This window comes from Idiotropiscis lumnitzeri, chromosome 1 (genome assembly GCF_059441095.1).
Source record: "Idiotropiscis lumnitzeri isolate Australia: NSW breed Sydney's pygmy pipehorse chromosome 1, RoL_Ilum_1.0, whole genome shotgun sequence".
Classification (NCBI taxonomy): domain Eukaryota; kingdom Metazoa; phylum Chordata; class Actinopteri; order Syngnathiformes; family Syngnathidae; genus Idiotropiscis; species Idiotropiscis lumnitzeri.
In genome coordinates this window covers 23,428,758-23,444,226 of record NC_142391.1, presented here as the reverse complement: position 1 = coordinate 23,444,226, position 15,469 = coordinate 23,428,758, and the positions used below count along the sequence as shown (strand labels likewise).

The 15,469-nt window shown below is 42.2% G+C and overlaps 1 protein-coding gene across 1 annotated transcript in view; it reads left to right on the top strand.

Annotated features, from left to right (window-relative positions):
* The window catches only part of LOC148343826 (transmembrane protein 132B), a 122,962-nt gene that overhangs the window by 53,074 nt on the left and 54,419 nt on the right, over nucleotides 1–15,469 (top strand). Inside the window, exon 4 of the mRNA XM_088290148.1 lies at nucleotides 14,950–15,093. Coding sequence (XP_088146274.1) covers nucleotides 14,950–15,093 — 144 coding nt within the window. The remainder of the gene's footprint in view (nucleotides 1–14,949; nucleotides 15,094–15,469) is intronic.

The following is a 15,469-nucleotide window of genomic DNA, read 5'->3' as shown; positions in this document are numbered from 1 at the left end:
TGCATTCCAGGAGAGTGGGAAAACAGAAAATTAGACGTCGGCGAGGGAGATGTTGACAGAAGAACGATTACGAGGAGAATGGCTCGTACAGGACAACGCAAACATTTTAAAAGTCATCTCAAATAGCACATTTTCACCAAGCAATGTGGTGTGGTTTGGTTCGGTTTGACGACCAATCAACAGGCAGCAATTCGAGCGACGCTCAAAACAAGTAGACTTCAATGCTCACGTGCGGAATGACAGTGACACCTGGAAAGATTTGATTGGGGTTTACTTCCCCTTTAAGCTAAAGAAGCCACTTAAAAATACTGAAAATCCTTAAGTACAATCAAAAGAAAACCGAACCCCAACCCACAAAGAGAAATTCTGCCAAACATCAACTCGACTCCTCATTCTCCACTCTGCTGCACTTTGCCCTGGTTGTCGTCTGGACTGCGCTGCTTTGTTGTCACATTTACAAATACACACATGCTAAGCTTTGGCCTGTTGATGTTCCTGATCACCGGGCGCTTCGCCAGCATCTCATCTCTGCCCTCAGTCTCCTCATGGATCAAACCAAGTGTCCTCGTAATGTCATAATGCAAAACCATCCTCGTTGTCCGGCCGAGCACTTTGCTTTTCCGTTGGTGCCTCCCATGCGGCAGTGTTTTTCGCACTTCCCATAGAATTTCGCTTGGGCTCCACAAGTGGATAATCGGACATGCTAGAAACACAGTCAGACATGTAATAAGGCTTAAGTGGAGCCCAGCATGTGTGTGTGTGTGCGTGCGTGCGTGTGTCCTAATCACGTCTAAGTGTGCTCCATCACAGTGATGTGGAAGTGATTATGCTAAACTGCAGAGGAGATGGAAGAGCACGCCGCAGCCGGCGTGTACGGTGGCCATGCGAGTCCTGGAAGACACAAAAAAACAAAAACAATTATTTAAAAAAACAGCTCTGATTGTTGTACATTGTATGCCTATACAAAATACTGAAACGTGAATGCAGAAAACACCCCAAAAATATATCAAAAGCCCCACAAAAGGTATGCTCAAATCAGATAAAATTATATTAAATATCCATTAATCATCATTCGTCCATTTACAGAAAATTAAAAAAAAATGCAAAAATACAGAAACTGTTGAAAAATGGAAATGCAAAAAATATACTCTGCAGAAAATTCTTAATCTGTTAAATAGGCAGGATTGTTCCAATAAAGAAATGAAAAAATGGATTGCAGAACCAATACCACAAAATAAAATATATGCAATACAGTTAAATGCATAGTGAAAAATATAATAAAGATAGAAAATGTGGAAAAAATAAATACTCAAAATGTAGAAAATATAGAAGACACCACATAACATTCAAAAAACTCATTTTTCATTCTTTTTGGTGGAGGTCCAGGTCAGCCTTTTCGAAATGGGTTATATAAATAAAGTTGTATTGTATTGTATTCTGTGTGTGTGTGTCTGTGTGTGTTTGTGCTCTGGAAGATGGAGAGCTTAGTCGATTTTTTTTCCCCTCTCAGGATCACAGAAGAGATGTACTTGGGAGGAAGCGGCTGAGTCCACCGGTGGCCACTTTGCCGGCAACCGGCGTTTATTCGTGCAAAGCTTCCCCTTCATTGATTTGACTCGCTCACCACTGCATTTCATCAATACTCACTTTTTTTATCCGAGCCAGCATACACACTATGTACTACGTAACGTAACATTTGTGCACTTAGGAGCTAAGTCTAGAGTAAAGAGGAAGAGTAAAGTCTCTTTGTTTTCTGTTTTAGAAAAGTGTCCATGAAAATAGTCTTTCGAAATGAATTCTTCTTGAAATAACAACACTAAATCCTGAAAGGCGCCACAGAAAGTCTTTAATTGTATTTATTAACAATTTTATGTGTTAAGTGTTGTCATTTGTCAGACATGCTCTGAAAGTGTGGCGTTTTGTTTTATGGTGAGTCTACAAACCTTGCCGTCTTCCTCCGCCCACATGCAATAAAAAAAAAAAATAATAAAAAAAATCTAAACGGGATTCAAATCAGATAGCTAAAGAATTTGTCTTAAGGAAGTTTTCATCATCATTATTTTAGGGTTTTTTTCTCGGACTTCTCCCGGTGGAGCTCCATGGTGCGAGCAAGCGGCAAGATGCACAAAAAGAGAAAATGATTTAGCGAATTGCGTTTTCCTCCCCCCCCCCCTGCGCCGTGAATTAAAGCGGAAAGAAGGCCATTGTGAGGAAATGGAACGGAAAGAAAAGAGCAAAAAAACATGCGGAAGCCTGCGAGCAGATAAAGGCGCCACTTATAGAAACGTGGCTGATGGAGATGAGCAAAAGCCTCAAGCACATATTTTATATCCTGGAGGGGACGCGTTGTGCATGGGCACCATTCAACCGTCAATACACGAAATGGAATGTACTCTTTATATTGTAAGCACCATCAAGATTGCGTTTTATCTAGAAAATATTGTCCTAAGGCCGTTGATTTTTGTGATTTGAGATGCGTGTTTTGATTTGGTGGTGATTCATTGATGAGACTGGAGAAACATTTTTGCTCAATTTTTTTTCCTGACTATATTGGCCTTTATGGAGAGTTGGGGCAGATTTGGCAACTTTTGGAAATGTGAAATGTGGTCATTTTAACACTTGGGAGTTGTACGACTTTGGAAGTGGACTGGCCTGTTTTCTTGAATTGTTTGATGAACTTTCTTGTTTCATTTTGCAAGGTTTTGTTTGACTTTAAGATCTTTTTTTCTGAATACAATTGCTACAATTTCTCAAACATTTAGCAAAGTGTAAATGCTACTTTTGTGAAAATTTGGGTGTATTTGATAGCTCTAACGCTTTTTTGTAGGATTTTTCTTGGCCTATTTGTCAAAATATTGAGTTCATTTTGCAATATTTTGCAATGATCTATTATGCTTATTTGAAGTTTTGTGTGAATTCACAACTGTTTTTTTGCTCAACGTTTTCGCCAAATATACAGTTGACGTGTGCATATTTTTCTATAAAACGTGGGGTGGAGTTTTGTAGTCTGTTGGCGTATTTGAACAGTTTGAACCCCAGCGACGTCAGTGAAAGCATTTGTATTCTTTCATTTCCTCACCTGACGGCTCTGGAGAAGACAAGTGATTAGGAAGCGTATCGATTAGCACTGTTGATAATGGAATTGGAACGGCTTGGATTCTTCTCACTTCCCATTCCTGCCAGGCTGGGTGACGCAGCATGTGGCTCAGCGTCAAAGGTGATTTGAAATTCTGTTCAACCTGTTCAGGACAAACTGTACCACCTTGGTGAGGTGATTTCAGTTTGTGTGTTGCTGGCAGCCGCAGTAAAGGAAAAGAGTAAAACATTTGGAGATGGTGGCGCAGCTTTAAACAAACTTCCATTCAGCTCCTTTGGGCCTTTGTGGCGCTTTTAAGAGGACTTTAATCGGCGGGGGAATTAAAGGCGAGCCGAGGTCCAAAAAGCTTGCATCACTCCTCTAAGCTTGCTCGCTCGCTTTCTTTCTTTTTATTTTTTATTTTTTTTAACCAAAAAAAGAAACAAAGGGCAAAACGAAGGCACCCACGTAACACCAATGGAGCTGGTCAGCAATAAATTGCAGCTCGACAATAGCGGGAATATTTCGACAGGCTGAAAGGAACGTGCTCACGTGGCATATCGGGACTCGATCTACAAATACGCCGCAGGAAGGCGACATAGACGAGGAGCGGCTTTTATGGGCGACCGTTAGCCACTTCTCCTCTCGTGGGTTGAGGGGGAGCTGGAGCCCATCTCAGTTGTCTTCGGCGAGGTACATCCATCCTGAACTGGTTGCCAGCCAATCGCAAGGCACACAGAGACGAACAACCATCTGCTCTCACACTCACACCTGGGGACAACTTAGAGTGTTCAACGAACTTACCGCACGTGTTTTTGGAATGAGGGAGGAAACCGGAGTACCCGGAGGAAACCCACGCAGGTATGAGGAGAACATGCAAACTCCACACTGGAAGGCCGGAGCTGGAATTGAACCCACGACCTCTGCAGTATGAGGCCATCGTGCGAACCAGTCGTAGAAACAATATTTTTAATCGCAATTAATTACGCATTTTTTTGGTTATTCATTAGTTTAAAAATGTAATCGATCAACAGCACGAGAGAGAGAGAGAATAATTTGAACCGCTGTAAACTATTTCTAAATCGCTTGGATAATTATTTGACTCATAATTTCAAAGTTCAGTTGTGGAAGAAATACAAATCCATAAAGTGTGTTTCCTAGCTCCCGGGGTAACTTAAAGGTAAGTGTGAAATAAAATACACGCAGTCTCGCACACCGATGCAAAGAGCAAAGCATGGCACGGCTTCAAGCAGCCGCAGAGTTCCCGGCGCAAAAAAGGCCGAGAGTACAGAGGCGCGCCTGTGTGTAAATGGAGCGCTCCTCTGTAGTGCAACAAGCAGCCAGGCACGCACACAATCAAAAGCGCTTTTTGCATTTGCATTTCAAGCGCACCCCAAACAAGCACAAGCGCTCTCGAAAAGCAAGCGGCAGCCACAGACCGTCACGCACGCACGCACGTGACATGATGACAAAATGCGTGAAACATTGCCAAGTGGCGTGACCGGTCGGCTGCAAGGCGTTTATTGCCACTCCGAATTGAAATAAAACTTGACAAAGAGCAAATTTCCTGTGTTTCAACACGCAAGAGAGACGAGCGCCCGCTTGCTTAATGCAAAACGTCATCGATGGGTTAATGAAACTCTCTTTAGGCAATATTTGGACAAAACATCAGACAATATATTAATACTCGCAGTCAGATTCTTTATCCCCCCCCCAACCAAAAAAACAACAACCATTACTACTACTAACTGAGCACTTTTACCTTTTTTTACATTATATTTTTCATAAATTTTATTAATTATTAAAATTGTGTTTATTATAATTTTATTTTAAAAAAATTGTATTCAATATGTTTAATATTTGTGTGTGTTTTAACCATTTTATACGTTAAAGGTCAATTAAAACACTTTTTTCAAAAACCATTTGGAGAAAAAAATGTTCAACCCTACTTTTAAAAACTTTAAATATATTTCAAAATCTATTGAAAACATTTTCATCGAGAATGATAGCGATTTAGTAGTTAATTTTTTTTCATTTGTTTAGACAACTGAGGTTCTTTTTACCTCGACTAGAACCTCAGTTGCCTGAACAAATGAAAAAAATCACGATTGAAAATGAAAGAAATTACATACAAAATAAATAATTTTCATTTTTTTCTCCAAAAAATTCTAAATTTCTAATTCTGAATTTTAAATCCAAGCAACGTTTCAAAACATGTTTTAGAAAGTAATTTAAAACTGAAATTGAATTTCACAATTCTTAAAAAAAATGTTTTGAGAACTATTTATGGTTAATAATGATCCAGGATTTCTGACATCATCCAGATTTGAACGCACTTTTCCAGAATTCTTTACTTTGACTCTATTCACATTTGGCAGTGGAACTTTTACCTTTTCATCCTACGCGAGCATTTTGCAGTCTTGCGGATGTTCCTTGACGAGAAGTCGCCATCCGCCAAATTCCATCCCGCTCGTCGTCGATGTCGTCTCCGCGGATCAGAGTCAAACCATAGTGAGTGACGTTAATTAGTGCGTTGAAGACAAGGCTGCAAGTGCCTGGAGGGTGCGAAGAGTGTGTGTGCTGAGAGCGCGCGAGGAGTGTGTGTGTTGAGAGCGTGTCAAGGGGTGTTGATTGTCGTTGTTTTGTTGTTCTTTCGCGCCGTCTTCAACTCTTGCACTTCTCCTGTGGCAATTTGTCCTCGACTTGTCTTTGTAGTTTACATTCACCCGCCCTTCATGACGGAGGTAACGTTCGACACTACCCCAATGCAATGAGTGTAATCCACAATATACAAAAGTCCCAAGGCATCCGCTAATATAGATGACACCAAATGGAAAGCAGCTCCAGCTGTTGTGAAATGCGCTAGAGGAATAAAGTTGGATTGTATCAGAGCTGGGCACTTGACCCTTTTTTTGCCGGTCAGTCCGCCCGCAATCTCGTTACCGTTCCGGCCTCCACTCTTCCAGTAGAGCTCCGAGCTCTCTGACATGGTGTGTGAGTGTGTGTCACAACGTGGTTAAATATAATTGCTTAAATATCTGCAGTAAACTATTGTTGCTAAACATGAGTTAAAAAAAAAAAAAAAAAAAAAGCAAATGAGCTCCCTCGTTTCTCAAAGTTCAAACTGACCAATTCGGTCTACATTTTTGGGAAAATCATTCTCCAGAATCAAGCACAACATTTCAAATTGAAAAAAAGTCAACTGCTCTCTGCACAAAAGGACCCTAAATTCTACCAAAACCTCCGAGTTTGAGCTAGTTTATTAGGCTAACATTGTCAAGTAACTAAACATCTTAAGTCACCATTTCAAATAATTCACACACTTTTTGGGTGGAAATACAAGTCCAACGTTGACCATCAGATTACAAAACAGCAAATCCATATTTTCAGGGCAAATTCAAGTAAGTCAGTCGGGACCCCTGAGGGACACCAGCAGACTCCTGCTGTACAGCGTCTACACATTTCAAACAAACCTTACAAACAGTCCTGTTGGAGTACCTAGTAATGATCCCTGAGGGACACCATTGCCCTGTACAAGTTTTGCCTGACATTCCACGGTGGAAAGCTGTCACTGGTGCTTTTCCTCAACTGTGCTCATGTTTTAATTTATTTTCATTACGGGTTGTATTGCCACTGCCAAGTGTCGCGTAAAACCGTTGATCTCGAACCGGAAGCTTATTCGAAACAGCCACTCGTCTCACCTCCGTGACCGAGCTAGTGACCGACCACCTCGATTCCCACTGGCTGGTTCGTTGAAGCTAATTAAGCGCACTAATGTGCCCATTAGGCTCGGCGAGGACATCAGCTCAGCGTTTATGACTGACTAATGGACCCAGATGAGGGAAAAAAACGCTGTTACGCTTTGTTTGTGTTTCATCGCCCTGCTTACATTTTTGGTCCTTTTATCGGATGTCAAACGAAAGAAATCAATACAACGCTTAGTGCTAATAATCATCCACAGAGTGCGATTATTGTGCTCGGCAAGTCTAGGCGAATTCGCTTCGAGCTTCTCCGAATGCTCCCTTAGGTTTGATGATTGCGCAAGATGCAGCATCTACATGCATCGGTATCGGAACCCTTCGTGGGCGTATGTAACGAAGTACGTAAAATGGCGACACGCTAACATCAAGGCAACATGAAAGAATGTGACGGTGGAGAATGAGGACAACTCCGCCTTTGATGCTCCGATGCTACGGCTTTTGTTTTGGTGAGCACGTGTTTACAGGCGTGAAACACTCGCGCCTACCTCTGCTGTGCTAATCTTAGATTCACGCGTCAAGTCCTTTCACGCCGTCTTTGTCATCCTTTGAGTTGAAAGAACATGGCTGGTGGCTATTGTCCGTGTCTATATGCGCCACTAAGCTCATTTATCCCGTCTTTATTTCACTTTTCGCATTCTTTGCTTGCCTGATGGTTCCCCCACCTGCCCCTCCTTCCAATTAGCCTGATTAGTGTTTATTAGGGATGCGGCTAATTCATTAAAGTGAGTACTGTACTGGAGTCATCTCGTGATTAGTAGGAAGGACTTATCTTCATGGAACATGATCACCATACCTTTCACACACACACACACACAAATACACACTTAAATGCACGTGCACATTACACAAACACTCATTGACACATTCACTATCACATGCTCACACACACAATTATTTGCACGCGTACTCAAACATACAAAGACACAAACGGCACATGGCTGCACACACACAAAAGCACACGCGTTCAAACACACACTAGGAAACACATTCAAACGCGCATATTCTGCGCTCATTAACACGCGCACACACAGGAAAAAAAATACTCATCTCCATGCATACACGTTCTCACACTCACAGAAACACACAATTGCATGCAGTGCACACGCGTACAAAAGAAAAACTCACACAGGTGGAACCCATACTCGTGCACGCACACACACACACACACACACACACACACTGCATTGTTTTTATTTGTCCACTTTACGTTGGTGGTTATCCTCAGCGGCGTGTGGAGAAGCACAATCTCGCGGCCTCACGTCACTTCAAACAGGACGACATTATTTCCTGCCATCACAGTCACTTTCTTCTTCTTCTCCTGCTCCTTTTCCTTCCGGCACAGCAGGTGCATCGTCACGCTGTCGTCGCGGCTGATCAGCGTCCGCCAAATGTTCACTTTTGGCCCCTTAGACGACAAAACGGAGGTTTGATCTCGCTCTACAGCTGCGTGTGTTGCGGAGTGCATGTGTGCGCTATTAGTCTGAGAATAGAGCTGAAGAAGAAGAAGAATGTGGTAATGAGTCCTCCAGTGGAGAGCGATAAGAGTCAAGCCGCATTAATGAGCCGTCCAGCATGGCGGGACGCCACACCGCACAACCTGATTACATCACACGCCAGAAACGGAAGATTGGATCACAAGCCACAGGAGATGTTTTTTTTTTTCTGCCTTAAAAGCACATGCATCTGTTGTTAGCTTAGCTTAAAGTTGCAATATTAGACACCAGAGTCTCCTCTTTGCTCCATTGTGTCACTCAGAGGGCTCGCCACTATTCATGTGTCTTGTTTTGATGCTAAACCTGTCATCAGCAGGATTGTGATCCACAGTCTCCACTTTACTGCTTTACTTTGGTACATGGCTGCCCTTGATCTCGACTCTTGTTCCATTCCCTTGTTGTTTTTCAACCTGTCTAACGTACTATGCTCCACAGTCTCCACTTTTTCAGCAGTCCTCCTTTTTTTCTTGCCCTCAGTCTCCACTTTGGTAAAACTCAATAGAACCTTGTTCTCTTTGATGTGGCTTGTTCCGATGCATCCTTACATTAGCTTACCATTTTATCAGCAGTATTTTTCGCCACAATCTCCAACTTGCCGCAGTGCTCAGTTCCCCTCCTGCCCATAGTCTCATATTTGGTCCTAGTTTGTTTTCATTACCGTATGTGATGCTAATGTTATTTTGCACATGTAGTAGTGTACTCCACTGTCTTAACCTTGCTGCAGTGTTCCTTGCTGCCCTAAATCTCCTCTTTGGTAAAACTCAGGAGCGCCGCATTCTCCCCTCCATTGCTGTTTTTTTTGTTGGCATGCCTTCTTCTGACACATGCCATTGTTGATCTACACTGCTAGCTGAAGTGTTGCTAGACAAACCACTTCCGCGCACCAAAGCCCCAAGTCTCCTTTTGGATAAAACTCAGGAGCTTATTATCCTCCTCCATTTTTGCTTCTTCTTGGCATGTCTTGTTTGAACACTTGATAATGTTGGTTTACCTGTTAGCTGCACTGTTATACTCCTCAGTCTCCACCTTGCTGCAGTGTTCCTTGCAGGAGCTCCTCATACTCCTCCAATGTTGCTATTTTAAGTATATCTCATGATTTATTTATTTATTTTTTTGTCTCTGTTAGTTTTTTTGCGTCAAGAAAAGTGCCAACTGTCTTCCTGGTCCCGAGGGAACGCCTGGCACCATCTTCGTGTGAAAGGGGTTATCTGCATGCGTCCAGGAAACGGCATCAGAAAAGTCATTTCTCTGTCTGCCTGTCAGAATGAGCGGCGTCAGGATCAGGAAGCATTTGTGTGGCGGTTACATAAGAGCAGCGCAGCGGGAGGAAGCAAGAATTACGGGGGAAGAAGAAGAAGACGACTGCGAAGAAGACGAGAGGGACTCGGAGGGAAGGGAGGAAGAAAGGAGGTTTGAGCGGGATGAGAGCAACGAGTAGGTGTATGTTGAAAGGATGCTGGGGAAGCGGTGAGAGGATGCCAAGTGCACCTTCCAGGAGGAGACGGCTCCAAAGTCGGGAGACGGAACAGTTTGCCTGAAGTGCAGAGTCTTTTCGTTAGATATCTTGAATTTGATATGTAACAATGAACAGGATCATGATTTGGAAACATTCACTAAATTTCAACAGATCTGAACCAGGTCAAAATGTCAACTCAACTCAATCATCATGAGCCCCAAAATCTCTTGAAAAGAGCCCACCTGGGGACTTTTAAGGATCAGATTTTATTCATGTTTAGGAGTTGGTACACTTTCTTCGTTGGAGGTTGTAATTATAATAAGTGGTAGGGTTACTGTTTGGCCTTAGGTTTTAAGGTCAAGAGTTGGGTTTGGGTTTGGATTTCGGATCAGAGTTGGATTTGAGGTGCAGAGTTTTAAGTTTATAGTTCTGGATAGGATTACCGGTTTGTGTCATAATCGGCATTTAGAGGTAGGGCTGAGGGTTAGGTTGGGTTAGGGTTTTAGTTGGGGGTTATTACTGAGGCGTAGGGTAAGAATTTGGGCTGTCGGTTCTGGTCAGGGGTTTGGTTTAGGGTTTAGAACAGGGGCCCTCAATATCGTTCCTCGAGGGCCGGTGGCCTGCTTGTTTTGGATTGGAATCAGGTGCGTTCCATGTTTTCATAGGATGGAACCGTGAGGCAGCAAGTTCAACGAAAACAGCGAGGGCCCCAAAACAGAACCTTGTGGAACACCATACCACAAAGGTGCGGAGCGGGACTCAGAGCAACCTAGGTGGTTCAGAGAATCCATTTAAACATCAAATTGTGACTCTATTACGACAACCGTTGCCGCATTAAGCATTGGGCTTTGCAACCATGTGCAAAACGTTTGGTTCACAGAACGAGCAGGTCTACTGTGTTCATTTACTCTTCCGTTTTTTTAGTAAAATGTTAGCGTGGAAAAAGGACGTATGTTATCACGGCACAGCACCTGGAGGGGAGACGGACGGGAGATGGACAGACGGACAGAGAGACGCTAGGAGGAGGGACCGACCTGTCCATCAAACTCAATCGCCGGCATGCAGAGAGAACAGCAGCGAGTCCATTTGTTTAGCCGCCGCTCGTGCATCTGGGAAAGGTCGCCGCCGCCGTGCTGTCATTTTCTCTTCCGTCTCAATTCGTCTCACTGTCACTTGCCACCCTCTGCACGCCCTCACTCGAGAAGGCTTCTTTTTTCCTCGCACGCCTTCAAAAAAGTGCTTCATTGCCACAGTGTGGGCACATCTGATGGCCCTTGTTTCAGACGTGTGCCATTAGGATGCAAGCTACTGTTTGTTGCCCTCAGTCTCCTCTTGGCTGAAACTCTGCAGATCTTCGTTCTCATATTTTTGTCGGCATGTGTCAGTCTGACACTGCTAACGTTAGCGTCAGTATTATCCTGCACATTCTCCATTTTTCTGCGACACTGACGTCCTCTTGTCTGTAGTCTCTTCTTGGAAAAAATGAGTTTTTAATGTGTTTTTTGTTAGTTTTCCGACAAATGCAAATTTAGATCTTGATGTGAGCTGCAATATTATACTCCACAGTCTCCACTTTGCTGACCTCAGTCTCCTCTTAGATAAGAGACATTCTCCTTTATTAATGGATCTAGCATATGTTTTTGTGACACATATTCACATTAGCTGGTGTAGTATACTCCGTAGTCTCCAACTGGCTGAAAAGCTCTGTTATCTCGCCACCCTTATTCTCCTCTGGGATAACCCCTTGCTCCTCCTGTTTTCTTTTTTGTCTGTATGTCTCACTTTTACACGTTGTCATTAGCCGCAGTATTATACTCCACAGTCTCAGCATTGCTGCAACACTTCATTGTTATGCTGCCCACAGTCTCCTCATGGATTCTCTGCAACTATTGTTTTTTTGCCTTTCGTCTCCGCGTTGAGCTGCTGTATCATTCTTTACAGTCTCAGCTTTGCTGAAATGCTCCTTTTCCTTGCTGCCCTCAATCTCTTCTTGGATAAATCCAAGGAGAATTTTATAATCCAATGGTGTTGTTTTTTTGTTAGTTTATTTTATGCAAATGCATGATAACGTTTGGTTGTTCTCCCTTGTTCTGCATTTTGTTTACTGCGATGCCTTGACTGTCGTGCAGTTGTTGCAGTTTCTGAGGTGTTATTTTCGTGTCAGCATCCAATCAGATTACTCTAATCTCACCCACATACCTTTGCTTGGACTGCTCTGATGCATTGTAATGTTTTCACCGCCGTTATTGGGATGTTTGCAGTCGCCGTGATAGCTTTTGTCATTGGATGGGAACCGGGATGTGTTACTTGAATTCTATTCGACTTCCAACCTTTTGAATTCCGCCACTTACGAACGTGTTGTGTGCGTGTGTGTTTTGTGTTGATGCGCGCGTTAAGGACACGATCGTTGCCAGCAGCCAGGCGACGTGCGCGTGAGCAAATTTCAAGTGTTGTTGAAGAACAGCCACCGAATGAGAGCATTCAGAGCTTTTTTTTTTTTTATGACTTTTTATTTTAAATGACGGTAATGGAACCCCGATGCACCGCATCTTTTCCCGCAGCAGGCGACTGTTTTAACCTTTTAGCCGCGCTTTAGATTAGTGGTGCGGTATTAGCATATTGAGCAACTCAAAAAGAGGTGCTTTTTCCCTTTATTTTTTTGGGTACTTTTTGAATGAGGGAGAAGTCTTGGTATCGTACAAGAGACTGAAATACAATTACAGCAATAATTTTTTTTATTTATTTTTAATTGAAATTGATACGTAACCGGTCATTCAAAACTAAGTACAGGCAGAATTTTCGTCACACTTTGTTGTGACGCTCTTCCAAAACACAATCACAAATTTTTTTTTTAAATGTTATCATTGCGCTTCTATACGGATGTTTTTGAGAGGGAGACCTGGAAACGGACAAAACAACCCCAAATAGGCCACTTCAAAGCAAGATGTCCAACTTCCTGTGTCTTTTTGAAACTTTTTGAACGACATGACCAGCAAATCCCATGTTGTGAAATGGGACTTGCTTGGAGGGTTGAATTAAACAAAACTGTGGGAGGAGTCAGTCTGTCAATGAACAATGGAAATTAAAATGACCCTAAAAAAGTCGTTTCAATGAAAATGACAGACTGTGTTCTTTTGAACATTTTTTGTAAGTCCACTCGTGGTAGACATGCCTACCAAATATCATCTTGCTAAGTGAAACTGGCTCCAGAGACTGGAATTTGAAAATCTTCAGGAGGAATTTGTCTTTGTCAGATTCCTTGAAATGATGCACATGCCCCTAAAATGCAGTCTCAAAATACTTGAGTTGAAAAAAAACACAATTTTCGGTTAACAATGGACTGATCTGCTAATTGGGTCAATTTGGCCCATCTTGCATTATTTTGTACAAGGTCATTTTCTGGAAAATAAAAGAGAACGTCGGGTCAAATTGACCCAAGTTGTGGATTGGCCCATTTTTGACCCCCAATTTTGTTTTTAGAGTGTGCTGGCGCTGCTTCACACCAAAATAACGGTTTTACTGCGTCTTCAACAACTCTCTCGATATTAGTAATCTCCACTTTCTTAACTGTTGCTAATTCTTCATAATTCACATCCCATTTGATCTTAAATACTAAATAATTAATAATGAATAAAATTAATAAAAATAAAACAAAAAGTGTACTATATAATAAAACATGGGATACCAGGCATACATAGGAAATGTATTTTACACTTTGTATAAAACTCTCATTATACAATATTTAAACCATGTTTGAACATTTAAAAAACATATTATGTGATCAGTAAAACATAAAACACATATTACAGCCAAGCGTTAAAAAATATTGCAGCCAACTACATATAAAGCATGTACAAAACATGTTCTAGGATATGTAAAGCATACGGCTGCCGGCGTGTGGAGCTCTTTTGTTCCGATAAGAACGCTCTCGCGGGCTTTCCGTTTTTTTTACATTGAAGGCCTTTCAAGTGAGCGAAACAGCTTCATTCCTTTTATAGGAAATATTAAAGAAGCTGTGTGTGCGTGCGTGCATTGTCGGCTGCAGGAAGTTGATTAACAGCTTCAAGAGCAATTTTTTTTTTTTTGTCCATCAAAGAAATCGTCTTTTGTTCCACTAATGAGTTATTTTTGAAAAGTCTTCATTTGTTGTATGAGAGTCATGATGAATGGTATTCATATCCATTTCCTCCTGTAGAGAATGATGGAACTCAAAGTAGGTGGAGGCGAGCGCGTGATGTATTTGGCAAGACTTGAATCAACACGCGCAGAAAAATAACAACGACAACATCAACAATAACGATGACATTGTTTTTGCTTCGTCTTGTGTCTTGAATCCAAATCAACTCCGGAGTCCGCGGAACGCATTTAGTCTTTGCCAACGCACGCACGCATCCTGTGCGACGTGCAAGTAAACATTTTGAAGGAACTATGGAACGACACCTTCATTTTGCTCTGAGTCCAATTTGAAACCTTAATCCTATGTTAAAACCTTACCCTTAATGTATTTTTAGTAGTTTATACCCCAATTTAGATAATCTATTTTGAATCTTGAAGCCCCGATCTTTAACTCATTCACTACCAACTGAGTAAAAAAAAAAAAAAAGGGATCTTTGACGTCTTTATCCGTCAATGGCAGTAAATGAGTTAATCTCAAACTTTCATTAGAAACTCTCACCTTGTCTGCTTTCATAATTTGGAACCCGAATCTTTGCTCGAAACCCTTTTTTTTTTTAAAGCCCCAATGCCTTCTTTAAACCTTACTTTGAAACTTTGACCAAGGCTTGAAATCCTTAAACTTGCTTTGGAAACTACAATTGTTTTAAATCCTAATTTGCAACCTGTCTTGAAATACTAATCTCGATTTGAAAGCTTCATTTGGAACTAAAATGTATTGCGTCTTTAAACCATACTTTGAAACCCGAACACTGACCCTGCCTTGAAATCCTAATCATTGGGAAGATAATCTTTGCTTGAAGCCTTCATTTTGAAACCTTCTTCAGACCCATATTTGAAACCAGAAGCCTTTCTTCAAACTTTCACTTTAAAGCCTGACCCTGCCTCCAGGTGCTAATTTAAAACCCTGTCGTGTTAGCATTGAATTAGCAGTGGCAGTGACCAGCATATGTTTTGTGTGTGTGTGTGTGTGTGTGCGTGTGTGTGCAGGGTGTGGTTCCAGTCAGGCATCACCTTCCTGGCGGTGAAGCCCAGCGACCTGGTGGCCTGGGAGATCAAACAGGAAATGGCGCCCGGCGGAGGCTCGCTGGCCGTCATATGCCAGAGAAAGTCGTCCTCTACCGCCACTGCCAGGTAGGAGACGTGCATGAACAATTATTTTCTGTCCCTAAATGTTGCAAATATGCTGCTAGCGCGATAAGAGACTCGATGATACGGATCTAGGATGTAGATCCAGCTTCGGGTTCTAAAATGTGGATCCAGAAAGGTATTGTCATCTCGTGTTTGAATGTCGTTATCAATCAAGGCTGTGGAACTATGATGTAGTTTGATAATGCAGCGATGGAGAGATAGACTAAAGATGCCAGACTTGAATGTGGAACTAAGATTGACATATGGGATGGAGAGGCAGAACGTGGCTCTCGGAAGTGGATCTGAAGATCCCCATCGTGGGTGTTGGGGGTAGATAGATCATGTGTTTTTAGGATGTGGACTTTGGATGTTCAAGACT